The sequence below is a fragment of the Argopecten irradians genome, chromosome 14, assembly GCF_041381155.1.
Source record: "Argopecten irradians isolate NY chromosome 14, Ai_NY, whole genome shotgun sequence".
NCBI lineage: Eukaryota > Metazoa > Mollusca > Bivalvia > Pectinida > Pectinidae > Argopecten > Argopecten irradians.
Genome location: NC_091147.1, coordinates 6,277,870 through 6,298,378, shown reverse-complemented (window position 1 = coordinate 6,298,378; position 20,509 = coordinate 6,277,870). Strand labels below are relative to the sequence as shown.

Genomic DNA, 20,509 nt, shown 5'->3' with positions numbered 1-20,509 from the left:
CATACACACACACTGACAGAAAAGGCAATGATAATGAATACAAGAATAGTAAAGACTGAAATAGATATATATCATATAATTCACACTTGCTACTTAATGTTAAAATCTCCGAGTATTTCTTTTAAAAACATCTTCATTGTTCGACTGTTTAATAAAATTATTAATATTATTCCATAATACAGAGCAATTAAAGCTTAAAGAGACAATTCGCTCAAGTTAATTCTTTTACATAATCAAGAAGCAAACTATGGCATAAATGTATTGTTCTACATTTCTTATGAAACACATAACATAAAATATTGACAAATTCCATGTCATTGTTTAGTATTTTAATTGATACCGTCGTAAATACAAATCATTGATCAATACGATTTAGCAGGTACAAATGTACGATGTACTCATACCCGAGCCAAAGTCACGCACGTTAAACAAATGAACTACATAACCACTGCGGAGGTGATAAAATGATTTTGAGGCAAGATAATTCGTCTAATAAGGTAAACACACTACTGTCAGGGCGATTTGAGCAGTTCTAGACGAAAGTTGCATTACTCTACGAGCAAGGGACAGGGTTCGGCATACAAGATGTTCGACCACAATGTGTAATGGCGGACAGCGAGCGAGTTTGAACATTTCACACGCATTTCACCACCATGGGCTTTTCTGGCATATCACAGTAGAACCAACTGATCTAATTTCCATTGGAACTGGATTTTTTCCGATATATGTACAAATTTTAATGTACTCTTAGACTGAATTGTCCCTTTAAAAAAAGTGTTTTAAAAAGTTGATTTTATTCTACAGGAACACAGAGCCTATATGCAGTGGTAGATCGGGAAGACACTTCCAATATAAATGAAAATATGTAGTTTTCAATTTATGTAAGACATTCGGAACTTTAAATTTCAAAAGATTAAAAGTGACTATTGTTTTTTTTTATTCTAATCTCATAAAAAGCATCATCTAAGTCTGTTAAATCTGTTGTTGCTAGGGATACACCACATTCGTCAACAATATATAAAATTTAAATTCAAAATGTTCTTATATATCTTATTCCAGCGACTCAACTGTTGTATTTTTACATCTTGTGATGTGACGTCTGCATTACTGGTAAAGGCACGCAAAAATGAAAAAAAACCTTCTCAAACTCGTTTTTTAAAATCTCATATAAAATAAATACTCCTTTAAGAATCTAAATATATCGTATAATAACATTTTCAATACGCCTGAGGTGCAATGAAGATGTTTCGATTTGTTTTGTTTTCAATTCAAATCTTCATTTTCTTGCCCAAATATTATTGTCCACAATTTCATTGCACATTTTTACAGTATTATTAATAATTGTAAAGTGATTTCTGAAGGTATGTTTCCATCTAAACGTGTATAAGGCATAAAAAACAAGAATTTCACAGTGCATAACCTATGTGTTCCAACTAACGTTTATAAGGCATTATACATGTTTGTCTGTCCATTTGAATGATTTTCACAGCTTTATTTATTAAAACTTCTGGTTTTAAATAGATATTTGAAGAAAAAATAACATGTCCAAATTTTCGGCCAGGTACGGCACATATAACTTTAAAACTCATCGTGGATATAAACACTCTACCTGATGATGTCAACAGAGAATCGATTTGTATTGATAGTCAACATATCCAAGCTTGTACTGTGTCCTTATTAACAAGTTAGAACGATACGAATTTCCAATCAAGTCCACAGTACATATGTGAAAGAAGCCCTGCCGAGATATCTTAAATAGTCAACGTCCTCCTGAATATTAAATCGAAAGTGGTTAAAGTAATCTTTTCATCTTAATGTGAATATGTGCATTTGAAATAATCGTTGAACCACACTGCGGAATTTTCTGTAAACGATTTTATTGATCATGTTGGGACTATTGTGTTGATACAAAATAATGTGACACAAAAAACCTGCGAGCTGCTATTTACCTGCAGATAGGTATGGCGGTACAGTGTACTTTGAATAATTTATTGTATAAAATAGATTCCCTCCAATACTAGTTAGCTGTTAACTATGCGTGAAGCAATGCAATTTATTTCGAATACTTTGTAATTCACTTTGTGGGAAAGATTTCCATCGTAAACCCCGGTTCTGATGTGTATGAAATATAAGAAATTAGAGTGCAGATTCTGCCAGGGTTTCATAATAATATATTAACCGGAATAAAATGTCCGAATAAATTATCCAACATGAAAGTCTTTAAAAAAGATGTTATTTCGTTGAATTATCTCCTTAACACAAGTCCACATTAGAGCAAAGTAATATCACACTTAAATACATGTAACAGCTATTTCTGTAAATAACAACATGGGGGATAGTTAACTTTAGTTAACCTTTCCCAACCAAAGACAAGGTGGGATATTTACAATTATCATATATCATAGATATGTCTTCTGTTTCTATTTGCTACTCTTCATTGTGTTGATTTAGTAAGTGTAATTGAACGTCTGAGTACAGACACCCAGGGTCGCTGAACACTGGAATATGTCATCTCTTGTTAAATGCTATTTGTAAAATTATAAATCCTACTAACACTGTGTAGTCTCGTGCGATTTATATCTTGGTTTAGCCACAGAAGCTTGAAGTTCTGTCAATAATATATGTTAGCATAAATACTTATAAATACCCACTTATATTCCTGAAGAGCCATTAAGAAACTGCGAAAGTACTAAAGGAAGGTCGTAGTTTTCTATACAAATACCTCTATATACTATATATATAAAAACACCATAAGTATATTTCAAATATGTTATGCTATATACTGTATCATTGACAGAACTGCATGCTCCTGTGGTTTAACAATATTTTATTAAATAAATATACAGTCTTGCACGATGCAACAAATAAATCATATAGAGTTAAATTCAGAAACAAGTACACAGTACTTGCATTAATCTGTCTCTTTTATACGGCACTAGTATCTTTTTGGTACTGGTGTGTATTACGTGCGGCGCTAGTATCTTCTTGGGACTGGTGTGTATTACGTGTAGGCCAATATTTTATGAATAATTTAAATTTTATCTTTACATGCTTTTCTTAAAACGTTAAATCCAGTTAAAATACGTTTTCCTAAGATCAGAAGTGCTGTTCAGCCACGTCGGGTTTTTTTTCACATATGATCATACATGAGCTATTTATAGATACTCAACTTTTGAAAAATTACCTTAATTGTAGCCCGAGATACTCTGGCCCTGACACCAGACTTAGACATTATGAGAGATAGATGTCTGGTGTAGCCCCAGACATCTATCTCTCATAATGTCTATGTTTTGTGTCAGGGCCATATAGTGTCTCGGGCTACCTTAATTGTTACTAGATATACAAGAATGAACATAAACCCCAAACTAATGAGAAAAAGTAAATGTATTTTCGATTTTATGGACTATTCATACATTAACTCACTCGAAATCCTCAATGAAGAATACATTGATACCAATATCAAAGAACGGTTAACAGTGCCCAATGACGGAAACAAAAAATCATTAAATAGTTACAAATGCATACAAAATGTGATTAAATGCCAAATTCGCCATAACAACCAAATAAATTTTGATGGTGGGCTATTCAAATCGCCTTTTGTCCGTGGTCCGACGTCCGTCCGTCCATTAACAACTCTTGTTACCGCTATTTCTCAGAAAGTACTAAAAGAATCAATTTCAAATTGCATATGTAGGTTCCCCTATGGCCCCAGTTGTGCATATTGCATTTTGGGACCGATCGGTCAACAAGATGGCCGACCGGTGGCCATCTTGGATTTTGATAGTTAAAGTTTGTTACCGCCATTTCTGACAAAGTACAGAAGGGATCTTTCTCAAATTTCATATGTAGGTTCCCCTAGGGACCTAGTTGCGCATATTGTGTTTTGATACCGATCTGTCAACAAACAGGCGGCCATCTTGGATTTTTGTAGTGGAAGTTTGTTACCACTATTTCTCTGAAAGTGTTGAAGGGATCTCATGCAAATTCCATACATAGTTTCCCCTAGGGCCTTAGTTGTGCATATTGCGTTTTGGGACCGATCGGTCAACAAAATGGCTGCCAGGCAGCTATCATGGATTTTGATAGTTAAAGTTTGATATTGCTATTTCTCAGAAAGTATTGAAGGGATCTGTCTCAAATTTCATATGTAGGTCCCTCTAGGTCCCTAGCTAGTTGTGTATATTGTGTTATGGGACGGATCGGTCAACATGATGGCCGCCTAGCAGCCATCTTGGATTTTGATAGTTAAAGTTTGTTATCGCTATTTCTCAGAAAGTCTTGAAGGGATCATTCTCAAATTTCATATGTAGGTTCCTCTAGGGCCCTAGTTGTGCATATTGCATTTTGGGACGGATCGGTCAACAAGATGGCTGCCAGGCAGCTATCATGGATTTTGATAGTTAAAGTTTTATATTGCTATTTCTCAGAAAGTATTGAAGGGATCTGTCTCAAATTTCATATGTAGGTTCCTCTGGGGCCCTAGCTAGTTGTGTACATTGTGTTATGGGACGAATCGGTCAACATGATGGCCGCCTAGCAGCCATCTTGGATTTTGATAGTTAAAGTTTGTTATTGCTATTTCTAAAAAAGTACTGAAGGGATCTATCTCAAATTTTATATGTAAGTTCCCCTAGGGCCCCAGTTGTGCATATTGCATTTTGTTACTGATAGGTAAACAAGATGGCTGCACGGTCGCCATCTTGGATTTCATTGTTGAAGTTTGTTATCACTATTTCTTAGAAAGTACTATAGCGATCTGTCTCAAATTTTATATGTAGTGTGTTTGAAAAGCAGGGAAAAGATCCCTCTTTCCATTGTTAGACATAGATCATTCTTTGGTGGCCGCCAAGATCCCTCTGGGATCTCTTGTTGATGACTGTTGAAAATAAAGAGGACATTTTGGATTCTTACCACGATACATTCTGGTTCGACTTGACCCATTTCGATTCTAATTTGAAATTATCATTTAGTTTCTTACCTTCCAGTCAGTCCATTTCTTAGTAGAACATATGGTTATAGTGATAGACAGTTCTGTTACACATGCATTTTTTATCAATAGATTTAAAAAAAAATAAAAAAAATCAATATTCTTTTAGTTATCACGTGAATATTTTATTGTCCAAATACTTTTACAATTTTTCATGATAATGCAATGGCCCTGATTTCATGTATTGTAATGAAATTGGAATATTTGTTAAAAATAAAAAATATTGTTATTCTGTTAATATTTGGTATATCCTCCACGTGCTCTAAGTACTGCCTGTATACGGTCAGGCATACTTTTGATCAATGTTCTACATCTTCTAGCAGGTATCTCATCCCATGCTAGCTGCAATGCAGCTTCCAGTTCCCCAAGGTTTCCGCACTTGTGCTTGCGGACTTCCATACCAAGATCTCTCCACAGGTTTTCAATTGGGTTCAGGTCAGGGGATTGTGGGGGCCATTCCAAAGACTGAATATTGTTTTCATCCTTCCATTCAGTTACTATACGGGCTCTGTGGCATGGGGCACCATCATCCTGGAAGAAAAAGTTATTACCGTAGCCTAGCAGATGTGCTGATGGTATTGCACTGTTCTCTAAAATGTCAATGTACTTTATTCCATTGAGATTTCCTTTCAAAGGAGTAAGATATCCAGTATCCAGTCCCTCGGAAAGACATAGAACCCCAAACCGTCACACCACCCCCACCAAACTTAACTGTAGGCACTACACACTCGTGATGTAATTGTTCATTCACTCTTCTTCTCACGTACGTTCTGCCATCTGTTTGGAAGAGAGTGAATCTTGACTCATCAGTCCATAGAACTGTTGACCAGTCCACCCAGGTCCAATTTGCGTGATTCTGTGCAAATGCCAACCTCTTCTGACGATGGGTAACAGTTAAAAGTGGTTTTTTGGCAGCAACACAACCCTTCAACCCTGCATTGTGTAATCTTCTCCTCACTGTTGTATTTGATGCCACAACACCAGTTTGGATCCATTCGGTTCGAAGTTCAGGAACGGTCTCCTTACGATTTCTTAGACTGGCCCGGACTAGCAATCTGTCATCCCGATCCGTAGAAATACGTGGCCGACCAGAACGTTCCCGATCCTCGTAGTTACCCGTATCTTGGAATCTTTTAATAGCCCTGTACACGTTCTGTCTGTAACAAAAGAGAAATGGTCAAACTTTAAAACTGCATACCAAATTATGAATAGCAAAATCCTCAAAAGTTTCAAGGAAAACAATGATCACTTACCTGCTAGTTCCAAGTATCCTTGCAGTTTGTGCCGCCGGAACACCATGACAATGGTAAAAAAAACACTGAAAACGGTCTTCTCTAGATAATCGCTGCATTTTGTTACATGAAATTTTTCATAATTAAATCATACTTTAAGAATAACAAAAATGATGACACACGGTGAGCAGTGATTAATTTTGTCATTTAAATTAAATTTCCATGGAAATACAGTCCATAAGTGAGTTTGCTTTACTATTTTTAGGCATTTGATAGGTCTGTATTAAATATGAAATAATTGAATTATTAATAAAAACACGTTTTAGGACTTAATTAGGACAATTATTTGTGTTAAAATACCAAAGTAGTATTACCCCCCTTTACTTCATTTAAAACAAAAGACAAAAAAATTCTATCCCCAATAATTTTGTCAAAAATAATTTTATACAGAATTAAGAGAGTTGTAACAGTCAGTCCATTTCTTAGTAGAACATATGGTTATAGTGATAGACATTTTCTACTCTTCTTTATAGTTCAATCTATGATAAACAATTATCGACCTGTTTTGAGATGGATGCCATGATTTTATCAACCCGCGAAAGTGCTGTGATCGGAGGTCAAGGGTTATATATACATGGAAACAAGTCGATAATGTCTGCATTATTGCATGACACTTACGTGGTATTAAACACTTCATGATATTATTCCTGGTTGTATATCTAAATTGATATGGAATCATATACCAACCTGAACTGAAGGGAAGGTCTGCTCCTCATGGCGAAGTACAAATGTATAAATCTTAAGATAATTAATACAAATTCATCCCAGTTTTGTTTCTTTTTTACTGTTTTGAGTTAAACTTAGATGGTGATGTTATAATATGATTTCTATTTATTACAAGTAGTAACAAGTCTGAAGCAATGTCATGCTCTGTTTGTGATAAACCATGTTTTATCATTATTGCAAATCTAAATTAAATTCACAGGTATTGAAACAGGTACTGTGATTAAAGTAAGATTTTTTTATGTTACATCCAAATTGAAGTCCTAATCCTATTCAAGTAAAATCTGTATTTAGATAAATACTTATAAACTATTTTAATTTGGGTTTCAGTAATAATTAAATACGTATAATTCAATTTTGCTTGTTACGAGCATTTTCATTGGCTTAAAAATTTACTTTATCAGCCCATAAAGGAAAAAATGGCGTCGCCGTTTATAACGTTGCTTCTGATTGGCTGAGATGACGGCGTGATGATTTCATAGACAAAAGAGTCCCAAAATGAATTTTAAATGTTGAAGAGATTATCTTTAGTAAATTGAATTATAAGGATTAGATTTTTTAGATTTTTGTGTTATATCTCCATAACATAAAAAATCTATTCAAGTTAATCCTTAAATAATATCATTTTTCGAATATACACCTAGTCCTTAATAATCTAAGTATACAAAATTAATAATCTCTATTAATGCCGTGCTAAGAGATCCCGGATTTTTAGATGTACAGTTCCATTTTATAACACATGATATCCTGGTTTTCAGATCTATTTCCACATGGCTTCTATTTAAAGCTCTATCGACAGTGCCACCACTGTAATTTTCCATACACATAGGCAATGATGCGAATCAATTAATAATGAATTTTGCTTTTGTTGTTCCGCGCATGCTCTGGAGAAGACGGACGCACGTGATGCACTCAGAGAGAAAGACGTCGATGGTGAGGTCAGCAGCAGAGGAGACTGGTCGTAACAGCTGACCAGGGTAGAGATACTGGAGAGTAAGGTAGGCTCAATGATATATACCGCTATTATACTGTATAATCTATTAGGAGTAGTAACACCGTACTATATATAATGTCAGGCTGTAAACCGAGTAAGAAGCCAGCTGATTGTGTAAATCCTTACCAGTCATGAGCTAAACTTAGAAACACACGTACTATCCTGCAGTGTGTGTATGTGTATATTGATTAAGTTTCTTTATTACAGACGATATAGCATTTACACCACTTCCCTTTAGCACTCCATATAAAACCATTCGCCTATCATACACATACATTTATAATATATCTATGTACTAAATATATATGTTTCTTTGTGTGGCTTAATGTTTACAAACACAACCAAAACTGCAGTTTTCAATTGTGAAAATGTGTATTCCATTTTCATTGTTTTATAAAAGCATAGAGTTGGATTTGGAACGTGGACGGAATTGGCAACACTGGGTTCGAATTCTCTACCTACGCATTAGTATGTGGAACACACGTCAGAGAAAATAAGGTTTCTATTTTAACATACACACAGTGATTGTAATACATGTGTATGAACTTATTAAATCCACGACTTATATAGATGCTAGAACTGGCTTCGGTCCAGTACTACGTATTTAAATAGAAAATCGCGTTTAATTTACATTTTAAATGGTAAACAACTAAAAATACCAGTCATAATTTTACCAAGTAGAGCTACATGATGAAACGTGCTGGACTATCTAGAGTGTGATCGGCTTATGAATATCCTTCAAATGTAGCCGAGTCTTTTTTACTCAAATAAATACACCACATTCAACAAATAATAGAAACATATTTTAAAATAACTTTTCACGGATTCACATTCCTGACCAGACTAGTATCCGGTGTTGCTTTTATGTTTATTGTTGTGTTGGTATCCTTATTCATGCGTGACGGTCTGTTTACTGACTTGAACAAAAAGGAAGGATTTCTGTGATGTGAACTGCGTCATTATCTAAGGCATGAGTGTAGAAATGAAAAAAAGGATGGACGTGTTATATAATCCTTTTATTATTGTAATGTTACAGGTCTTAATAGTATACCAGTATTATGTTAGGTAGAAGTGATTATGTAGAACAAAGGTAGAACAATTCTATTGTTAAATGCCAACATCTGTTTCTCCATCTAGATAGCATCAGCGATAACAAGGACAGCACATAGATGTTTGTGCGGGACACCATAAGTATTCGACTCTTTCGTCGTTCTGGGTTTTGTCAGTGATATTAACTAATTATAAGTTGACTATAAGTCTGTTCCGTCCTTCTAGATAAGTTTTTTCGTGTTTCTACTACTTGATATATTGTGATCACTGATTAATACTAAAGAGTGACTGATTTGACGACATTTGTGTATTTGCACAGTTCACTAGACACATAATGTAAATGTAGTAATTTATGAACGATACAGCTGTTGTATCCTTCTAATTAACTAATAAGGCGATATTTTATTATTGTAATGATACTATTTACAGCTGTATGTTTGTTGATAGTTATGTATAACTATAGATCTATCGTATGTAAATAGGGATTGATTAATATTGACGTTCGTCCCCGATATTGTTCTGAAGGTATCATTATCATTATGATCTGTGTTCTAGTCGCTTTATTATGCCCTAGGATAACCATACAGCTGTTTTACCGAGTGGTGGTGTACTAGGTCGGTCCGGATGGGATGTGGAGGATACTGGAATACTCACTATATGATGTAGACACCGGAACCTTGAGATTTAGAACGCCCTTCATGCTGAATCACTGCGCTCACAATTGGTTCTTGTATAATACAATAAGAAACACACAAAGGATAATATCATCTATTATACTTACTGTACTGAAGCAATCGGTCAAAAAATCATTTATGTTTTATATTAAAGAATTTTATGTGGAAAGAATCAAAGCGAAAACTGTTAAATAGTTAATGCTATGTGACAAAAGTCACTGTTAAATATAAATTTCTATTTGCAAAAAACATTACAGACTCTTAAATATAAAGTGAAAAATCATACCACAAACTGTTAAATTGTAAGCGTTACGTGGGAAAGCCTTAGCACAAGGTGCAAGTTAGAAGGTCGGGACATCATAGCAAAACCTGTTTATATACACTGTCTTATTGTCTTTTCTCTTTTTTGTCAGCCTGTTTCATCTGTTTACACAATATGCTAACGTATTTTGGATTAAATGTATAACAGGTTCACTTTTCAATCAAGTAATACCCTACTAGAACGTGTGGTGTAAAGGATTAGTAAAATTTCTACACTTGCTATATCGTATCGATATTGTATCGCAGTTCTTTGGAATCAAGATTTGGTAATATGCAGATATTGGTTACCTGTAAATATTGAATACAGTATCACTGGAGGTTTCTTGAACATTACCATGAAACGTCTATTAGAAAGTCAGTGTTGAAAATAAGGGGAAAGGGATGTAGAAAGAGAATGTGTTATGACTATAAATCCCGAATGAATGATGTGAGTTCTGGGTGATAATTTGGTGAAATAGATTTAGATACAGGTACAGAAAATGTTTTGAAGTAAATATACAAATCTTAAACATTAAACAATAATAACATAATTTATCTGCAATAATCTTTATCTCAATATACTACAGTTCTTTCTCTACCAGCATCGTTATCATATAATCCAGCATAATATTGCTCTTTATACCGGCGCGTAATGTCGACAAGGGCTAGCTTGTTGGACCAAGCAAGTGAATGAAAACCAACAACATGATATGAATTGAAAATGACCGTTTATTATGATAAACGACGAGATATGACATAAACATAAAATGATTCTTTCAATCATTTCTATTAAGCATATAAGCAAATTTAAGATATGGTCCAAGGTGGGGATAAAAAGCGCCCCATCCATAGTTAATGAAAATTCTTACATAAAGTACATGATATACCTATTAAGTAAAACATGAAAAGAATCTTGACATGTGTCATGGTCAAAAGCAAGATACAACTTGCAAGGATGCAACTCGATACAAAGACAACATGTGGTCAAACTATAATATTATATAAAAGCTATTCCGTAACGAAACCTTTTAGCCACAGAATTGAGGAAGGTCATGGGGAGGAGGTGGGTGCTGATAAAATATTGAAAAATATCAGAAAAAACTGACCTTGATCTGTGTCCATCTTGTGATAAAGTGGCTAATGAAGCTGACACACGCGCACTGGTCAGTAGATAATACTACGCGTGATAAGACCTTGACCCAATTACCTCTTACTTGCCCCTTGACCCTCCTCTCAGAAAAATAGCACCGAATATAACAACGTGCAAAATATTAATATGAAGCATTAATATTTAAAAAAAAAAACCTACTTGCCTGTATAAAATACATTAAAATTGAAATTTTAATTTACCATTATTAGGATAAGTCATAAATAATTTTAAATATTATAGAAAGAAACTAAATGGAAGCATTTACTCTCGTCACCTTTTGAATTCGATGTGTAAATAGGCGATATAGCTGTGCCAGACATAGTTTAAACTACCACATCAGGATAGACAGGATATAATATATAGCTAGGTCTGGGGAGGAGGGAGGTATGAATACACATACTAGATATCCACTCAGTTCACCACAAAATACACATACTAGCTCGTCATTACGCCCCATAAAATGAATATCCACTAAGTTCACCACAAATTTAAAAACAATTTTAAATGAAAGCAGGTAACTGCATGAAAACCTATTAGAAGGAATGAATTTGTCTTGCTACTTAGGATGATTATGGCCATTGTCTGAGGTGCATCACGCGTATTTCATTTGAAGTGACGACAGAGCAGGTCACGGACAGCGTCCCACTGCCCTATACTGCACAAGGTCAGGCTAAAACGAGAGTGTAGACACGACAGGGATATTTGTTTTAATTGCACATTGTTAAACTTCCATGCATTGCCCTGAATTTGAGACAGTCCCAGCAGAGTACGGTAAGGTATGGTGTAACGTTTGTATCCAGATGTAATGTAGCTAGAAGGTGATATTTAACAACAAAGGCAGTCTCAAACAATTTCTATTTCCCATTTTCAGATGAAAATAAGTTAGAGACATCCAAACAAACATGGAGAAACCGGACGGATGTTGGGCTTGGATGGTTGTCATAGCAGCGTCATGTATCCGGATTATCGTGTACGGGAACTCGTACACTTCCGGAATTGTGTACTACGTCATCCTGGATGTGTTTCAGAAGAGTAGGGCTGAGACGTCATGGGTTGCGTCTGTGATCACAGCAGCTACGTTTGCCACATGTAAGTACGATAAAAATGGCATAGTTTTAAAATCTTGTTCAGATCCTGGAAATTGTTTTTAAAATTCCGTGATCACAGGACCCAGGTATACACTAGACGTCAAGTACGTAATGAAAAAAGAAAGAATGATATTAAAGAATAATCATCGTTGCCTAAATATATTGAATCAAAACCCATAAAATAATACAATCTGTCAAAATACAACAAAGTGATATTTGTTAGGTTGGTTGGTTATAGGCTATTGACGTCCTATTAACAGCCAGTGGGATTTAAGGACCGCCTCCCATTTATGTAGTGTGTTGCGTGTGTGAAGTGCATGTACAAGCGTATTTTTGGAAGACTGCAGTATTTTCGAATTGTGACTCTTTGTTATCTCACTGAATCATCTTGTCAGAGACTCAGAACAAGCTCATACGGTCACATTACACTGACAACGGGAAAACCAGTCGTGACACTCACTTTCTGCTGAGCAGAAAGCAGCACTTGTATAGACTATGGTGTCTTTCGGTCAGGGAAAAGAGCCCAGAGCCTTTCTCACAAGGACAAGCATTCAATTCGTGGCAAAAATGAGGCGATGTCAAGGGACACACTAGGGAAATGAAACTTCTAGTGAAACTTAATCATACGTAGTCACATTTGACTGTGAATGGAATCTTATGCCCTTGCCCTGCCTTCAGGTCAGATCGTAAAAAGAAACATTTCTCTTCGTAATATTTTTATTCTTCTAAACGAACCTAGTCACCGCCTCACTCTTTTGCCATCTGTGGCTCTGAGTTATAGTATATTAAAATTGAAGCTTCTCTTTCTGATTATAGTCTACGGAGAAAAGGCGAATAGATTGCCCGTTGTCCGTATACTGTGGCCAGATGGGTTGTGTTATTTGGTGTCAGAACAGGAATTCAATGTCTCCACATGGACGTACCGTCTCCCAAAAATTAAACACACTCACCGCTTGTAATTAATAACTTGCGGTAGCTGTGAATAAGATGTTAAGAAGCCAACCCAAAATGTAATTGATCAAATCCTTTTAGACATTCGTAACTTAAAATGACTCTGATAACAAGACACACTAGCAATGATTGTCATCAATGACAATACATGTAATTTGTTTTTTTGAATTCCTGAATGCTTTATCGTAATTATTCCTGAATGCTTCATCTTTATGAACTAGAACAACTTACGTTGACCTTAGCGCATTCAGTCTGAATATCACATTCCATAACCATATATCTACGTGACAAGTACACAGTGATGCACCGTTGGATTTTGAAATGTTTCATGTTACAAAGAACGAGGACCAATGTCAACAATTTCGGTTGCTGAATTTGTATTGAAATATATGTAGATTGAACCCTGTCGTCGGGGGGTAACTATCTGTGAGGGGTTCAAATGTTTTATACATCCTGTTGCTATTGCCTCTGTTGAACTTGCCAGTTATTTCTGATCATTTGTCCGTGTCATAGATAGCGAATCTTACATTATATGTCATGTGGAATTTGTTAAACGCGTTCAACAATTTGATATCCCACAAGCCCTTTCTACTATGTAACGAGTTGTATTTTCATATTGGCCAGTTATGTGATAATTTGAATTTTTACAAGTTCGATACCTGCTTTAGTGTGCTATGGTGTATATATGTGTCAACATGTGACATAATATTTAAAGGAATGTGTGTGAAATACTTTGATTTCACGTACGTGTGACGACAGTACATTGATACCTACTTGAAATAAAAGCTATTTTTGTTTTTTGCCTCTAAACAGAAAGGCATTTTTAGAACACTGATTGACGCAGTATGCACAATTGTTGTTCTTTGTTCTTACACATATGAAATTAAAAAAAAATGAGTGACATAAATTCCTAATTAATAAGTTTTTACCGAGTAGTTGATTCTTTATTGATTCTATCAGGCTGCCGTCCTAAAATGACAACATATGTGAACAACACTACACCATATGTCAGACAGAACACTATCCCTAGCTTTATTTTTTTCTGCATATATCATTTTTAAAAGCTGTGTATTACATCACACATAACTGTGATAATAGTGTGAATATTGATGTTATTAGGCCTTTGAGGTCAATAAAGATAGAGGACGTAACAAATGCTGCCTTGTTTACTCCACCAGATCTCATCAAGAATGACTCACTTCTTATTTACCTACGCAGGTTTAACCGGAACATTACGTAATTATTTAAATCATAATACCACGAAATATTGTCGTCAGTTACCATACACCATGCCACACCTATTCAGGTTCACAGAATTTCTTTTTCCACTTCCATACTTTAAAATTATATACAATGTCAGTGATGTAAGACATGCGCTATTTAATATGTCATATACACAGGTGTCTGTCCGTGTCTTAAGAACAAATAATAAACACATAAAGATATGAATTATTATACGATTTTATCCTAGCAGTACACTGTAAAGTGGAAATTTAACTATGGCGGACTTTCTTCTTCATCACTTTTGGCATTGAGTGAAACGATCGCTTCTGTGAGGAAGGCTGCGAGTTCTGTCATCTAACCGAGATAAACCTAGAGGAGTGGTAGTTTCTGTTCAGACTCAATGGAGTTTGTCCGTTGTTAGTAAACTGTTCTAGATGATTGCTCGGCGTCTCAGCAGTATGTTTCAGCAATATAGAACTATAAAAAGGCAAATGTCTCATTATTACAAGGACGAACAATCGAGATAAACCTAGAGGAGTGGTAGTTTCTGTTCAGACTCAATGGAGTGGGAAGACTGGTTTGTCCGTTGTTAGTATAGTGCTCCAGGGGATTTTACCGGTCAGCGTCTTGGCAGTATGCTTCGGTATTATGGAACTGTATAAGACAATAGTCTCATTTATACAAGGACGCACACCACGAGTCTCTCTCACACAGCACATCGTATACATTTCATTCGTTCTTCATAAGACACTAAGCTAATTCAATCAACCAACTAACCATCTTAGTATTACCACCAGAATTTAACATTGCCTATGATAACTTGTTGATTTGATCCTGTTTCCCTCGTAGGTCCCATCTCCGGTCTGCTGGTGAATCGTTTCGGGATGAGGAAGGTAGCTCTTGTCGGCGGCATCGTGTCGTCGTCTGGTCTGATGGCGAGCTCGTTTGCGGAAAGCCTCCCACTCATGACTGTATGTTACGGCGTTATAACAGGTAATGAAACATCCAATGTGTGACTGAGAGAAATGGAGGCGATGACATGTTTTTTTTTGTTTTCAGTCCAGACTGATACATTCCCCTTATTAATCTCGTTATACCTGGTTTCCTTTCCAGCAGAATAGACAGGCGGTGACAAGCCTCGCCCAGGCGCCACACAATGGTTCCACCATGGGGATAATATCAGTGATGGTAATGTATCTGAGAGACTTCCAGCAGAACCCCGAATCACCCGATCAATTACACGATCAACAGTACATCACACAGGAAACGTTCCAGCGAAACCAAGTTCATGTACTGAAACACTGCTGCAACGCACTGTTCTATGAAATACATAGACACTTAAACGCTCAGCAAATTTCAAGCAAGTCCTGCTACCAATCAATCTGATTAAAATACAGATCCTTAATATCCCTGCGTTGGATAAGAGGATATGACAACATCCCATTAGGGGTCATGTCCAGGTGACCTTTGGAAATGGCCAATTAAATTGCTCATGCCAGAATCTTGAATGTGGTTAAAGGGGACGAAATAGTTTGAAAAGGTGTTAGAAGAATTGTTTTCATGTACAATTCACCTAGCCCCAGCAGCACAAGAAAGTTTATTGTATATGTATACTGGGACGAAATGGCTTTATCAATGGATGTAGCAAAGTGTAGAAAATGCATTTGATCATATGTACATATCGTACAAAGGTCATCCGAATACGGCCCCTCATAGGATGTGGTCAGATCCTCTATTGAACAGAGTGGCTATAAGGATATGTATTTCAATTAGATTGGTTGCCAACGTACTACAATATAAATCAGCACACTGTATATTTGTATATAGATGCCTTAAAAAGAGCACCAGGCCCATGTTTCTGTAAATACTGCATATGCAAATTCATTAATAACCGGTAGAGATTGGGTTCTAAATACTAGGTTGTTCAAAGTAAGTATAGTTGAACAGTATTCCATGGACTGTATCAGGAAGTAATGAGTAGTAAATAGTGCAACTCTTGTCGTTATCATATTATCAACACATAAAAATCGTCCTGAAATATATCAAGTTGCTGGAACCTAATCTTTATGTGTTTGCCGCTATACAATGATCTTGCGATACAACTCTAAAATAGTTTGTCAAGTCTAGCTTTACTACATGTACAGTACACGTGGAAATGAACACGAGGTATGTAGAAATCCACGCTAATTACACGAACACTTTTTTAATTCCCCTGTGACTAAACTGTTGTGACGATATGATAGATAGTTTACAGATGTATATTTCCCGAAATGTTTACACGTGCAAATCGCGAAAATAAACACTCGTGCATATATCCACGTTTAGAATAAATGATAATATTTGGCCATTGTATATATATATATATATGCCAATAGTTTTAAAATTAATACGAATGGAAACAGAGATGTAAATCTTACATGTTCCCCCTATCTCGTATGAAGGGATCCGTGTTTTTATCCTGTGTGTAAAATATGGAACAATTTATCGGTAACTTGGAAGGAATTTACTGAGATTTGTCTTAAGAGTATGGGAGGGGAAGATCAATAATCTAGAGACAATTCTCACGACGCTTAAACTCTGATTTTATATCAACACTAACACATAATTATATATTCATGTATCATGTTTTGCAATGTACAATTTTACTAGCTTGCTCAAATCACATCACAAGCAAACGCATTGATTAATATGAACTTTTATACGTAGTTCATATGTGAACGATTTTTCATAGTTTTAAATAATTTTTGTGATTATATTTTCGTTAAGGTTAGAGAGTTGCTTTTCGTTAAGGTTAGAGAGTTGCTTTGTTTTATGAACTAAAAATGCACTAATCTTCTATTTTTTCCAAAGGGTTTTAATTTATGGCATTCGATTTCAGACGCCGTCAGTCAAAAAAGGTAATGGAGATGCAATGTCTGCCATGTATTATTTGAGAACTATCTTTGCAGGAGTTGGATGCGGACTCACATTTATACCGGGTAGTGTGGCTGTGGCGAGGTATTTCACAAAGCGGAGGAATATAGCGATGGGATTAGCCTCAGCAGGGGGCGGGGTTGGATCGTTTGCATTCCCACCAATCATCAACTACTTAAATGATAAATATTCCTGGCGCGGAATGTTCATGATTTTATCCGGGATTTCATTGAATATGTGTGTGTTTGCATTACTATACCGTCCTGTTTCGACACCAAACAACAACGATGATGAGGTTTCCGACAATGAACAGCCAATCACAGATAAGAACTCTCAAAGAAAGAAAAATGAGTGGACGTTTTTAAAACTAAGCGATTTCTATATTCTTGGTATCAACAATGTACTTTTTCAATTGGGGGCAACAATAATTTATGGACATTTAGGAGCATGTGTCATCCGTCAGCTCCATTTCGACAAGGTATTTGCATCTTTACTGTATTCAATTATTGGTATTACGATTATGTTTTTCAAAATAATTCAAGGATTCGTAATCCAAAATCCCAGATGGAAGTTGTTGCAGCCATACCAGCAGTACATGCTGTGGTACATTGTAGGGGGTCTGTCCGCCTTTATTTTCCTGTTTAAGAATATAAACCATGCAGGTCTCGTGGTGTTCGCCCTGCTGTTCGGGTCCAGCTATGCCGCCTGTGGTGGATCTCTCATTCCAGCTATCCTGATAGATATGTCCGGAGTGGACCAGTTTACCTTGGCCTACGGGATCATCCTGTTTGGACAAGCCATCGGGATGTTATTTGGCCCATTTATTGCAGGTAGGTGATAGTTCTTGTTTAAGAATATGATACAGCATAATGATCATATTATGCTATATCTTGTTGCTAATAAGAGAGGCACGATTTGAAAATGAGAAAGTGTAAATGTGGCTGTTTCAATTTGGAACAAAAGAACGACATAACAATTATTTTACAATCCAATTGATAGTGTAATAGAATATTAAGACAAAAATGCTCGTAATGATAACGTAATATATTTCGTTTGGATATTTTATGTTCTTTCAGTCATAATTCCCAAACTTTTACATTTGTTACAAATATCGGTGCCCATTATTTAAGGTCTGTTGTTTGACACGCTGAGGGCGTATGATGCAGCGTTCGTTTTGGCGGGAGTGTTGATGATTCTCAGTGCCGGCATAATGATCTTTCCCTGTCGGAACTACAGAACGGCAGACAAGAAGTCTGATGTCACATTTGTTGTCACCTATAATGAGCCGACAAATGATGTCGAGGCTGGAGGGAACATCGTCAGCGAGGACGGTGATGTGATTGGGCCAAATAATAGTCCAATTCGACCAATACTTAAGAAGAGAAATGGAGCTGTGAGTGAACCTGACACGGCAGAAGTGGAACAGTTACTGGAATCTACATCATAGTACATAAATTAGTTACTTCTATACATTAGGCCTATCAATCTACATCATAGTATAATACAATAAGAATTAGTTACTTCTATACATTAGACCTATCAATCTACATCACAGTATAATACAATAAGAGTTAGTTACTTCTGTACATTAGACCTATCAATCTACATCATAGTATAATACAATAAGAATTAGTAACTTCTATACATTAGGCCTATCAATCTACATCATAGTATAATACAATAAGAATTAGTTACTTCTATACATTAGACCTATCAATCTACATCATAGTATAATACAATAAGAATTAGTTACTTCTATACATTAGGCCTATCAATCTACATCATAGTATAATACAATAAGAATTAGTAACTTCTATACATTAGGCCTATCAATCTACATCATAGTATAATACAATAAGAATTAGTTACTTCTATACATTAGGCCTATCAATCTACATCATAGTATAATACAATAAGAATTAGTAACTTCTATACATTAGGCCTATCAATCTACATCATAGTATAATACAATAAGAATAAGTTACTTCTATACATTAGGCCTATCAATCTACATCATAGTATAATACAATGATAATTAGTAACTTCTATACATTAGGCCTATCAATCTACATCATAGTATAATCCAATAAGAATTAGTAACTTGTATACATTAGGTCTATACCTTTCTTTAAGGAGTATTGTTTTAGCGCCAAGGCAGCAACGATGGTATATGCCTTTTTGGAGTTTCAACAGAGGTTTTTTATGAATAAGTTGTCGATTCATCGATTCATCGCCATTATTGTGTATAGTTTGTGACATCCGATTTGTTAAACATGGTACAACAGTATCTTGAAGCATCGACTCAACTGCATGCTATAATTTTATGACCTTTTTTTGCTGCGAAATGAATCTTCATTTTGTGTACCTCTTGCTGTTATGGAAAATTCGTTAAATTCCTTGTTGTATTTAATTATTGTTGTATGTTAGTTCTACCCCGCTGAATATGCACATAAAATGCAGATTTAGTAATGAAAGAATATGTATTGTCAGTTGTGACATTTGGGCACAATTTGTCAGTTTTTGTCACATATATAGTCAATTAAATTTCACTGTGGAGGCAATTCATGACTTCCAGTATTCGTTGCGATATAACAATGTATCAATTTCTAGCTGGATAATTTATCATTTATCTTTTAATGAGTTCTCTGAATTATTGAGCCTTAAAAGGTTTTTTTTCTATATGTGAATTTACTTAATGCGATGCATTTTATATTGAATTACAAAATAGTGCTTGATATTGAAATATAATTTTATTGCTTTTCTTACTTCTTACAATTTGATTTAAAATCTGCCGATATATATATACCGAGTAAACAGATGAGCTTGCCCTTTACTCACACATCGCTGGTATATGTGTTATCACTGTGTGCTAGACGTGTGTGTGTATGTTGACAGATGAGCTTGCCCTTTACTCACACATCGCTGGTGTATGTGTTATCTATGTGTGCTAGACGTGTGTGTGTTTGTTGACAGATGAGCTTGCCCTTTACTCACACATGCTGGTGTATATGACGTGTGTGTGTGTTGTTGACAGATGAGCTTGCCCTTTACTCACACATCGCTGGTGTATGTGTTATCACTGTGTGCTAGACGTGTGTGTGTTTGTTGACAGATGAGCTTGCCCTTTACTCACACATCGCTGGTGTATGTGTTATCACTGTGT

At 35.6% G+C, this 20,509-nt stretch overlaps 1 protein-coding gene across 1 annotated transcript; it reads left to right on the top strand.

The window, feature by feature from the left end:
• The first annotated feature begins 7,846 nt into the window (after nucleotides 1-7,846).
• LOC138307906 (monocarboxylate transporter 13-like) lies at nucleotides 7,847-20,253 on the top strand. Its single transcript, XM_069248835.1, has 5 exons — nucleotides 7,847-8,000; nucleotides 12,042-12,259; nucleotides 15,283-15,426; nucleotides 17,382-18,176; nucleotides 18,477-20,253. Exons 2-5 carry the CDS (start codon nucleotides 12,073-12,075, stop codon nucleotides 18,791-18,793), a joined length of 1,443 nt encoding a protein of 480 aa, XP_069104936.1. The 5' UTR covers nucleotides 7,847-8,000; nucleotides 12,042-12,072; the 3' UTR covers nucleotides 18,794-20,253.
• Nucleotides 20,254-20,509: the final 256 nt, after the last annotated feature.

What these genes read in the sequence shown, in the direction of transcription:
- LOC138307906 (XM_069248835.1), top strand. Translation starts at nt 12,073, where the DNA reads ATGGAGAAACCGGACGGATGTTGGGCTTGGATGGTTGTCATAGCAGCG. An exon ending in ATGTTACGGCGTTATAACAG is followed by an intron (nt 15,427 to 17,381) that starts GTAATGAAACAT and finishes CTATCTTTGCAG; the next exon opens with GAGTTGGATGCGGACTCACA. An exon ending in ATTTGGCCCATTTATTGCAG is followed by an intron (nt 18,177 to 18,476) that starts GTAGGTGATAGT and finishes CCATTATTTAAG; the next exon opens with GTCTGTTGTTTGACACGCTG.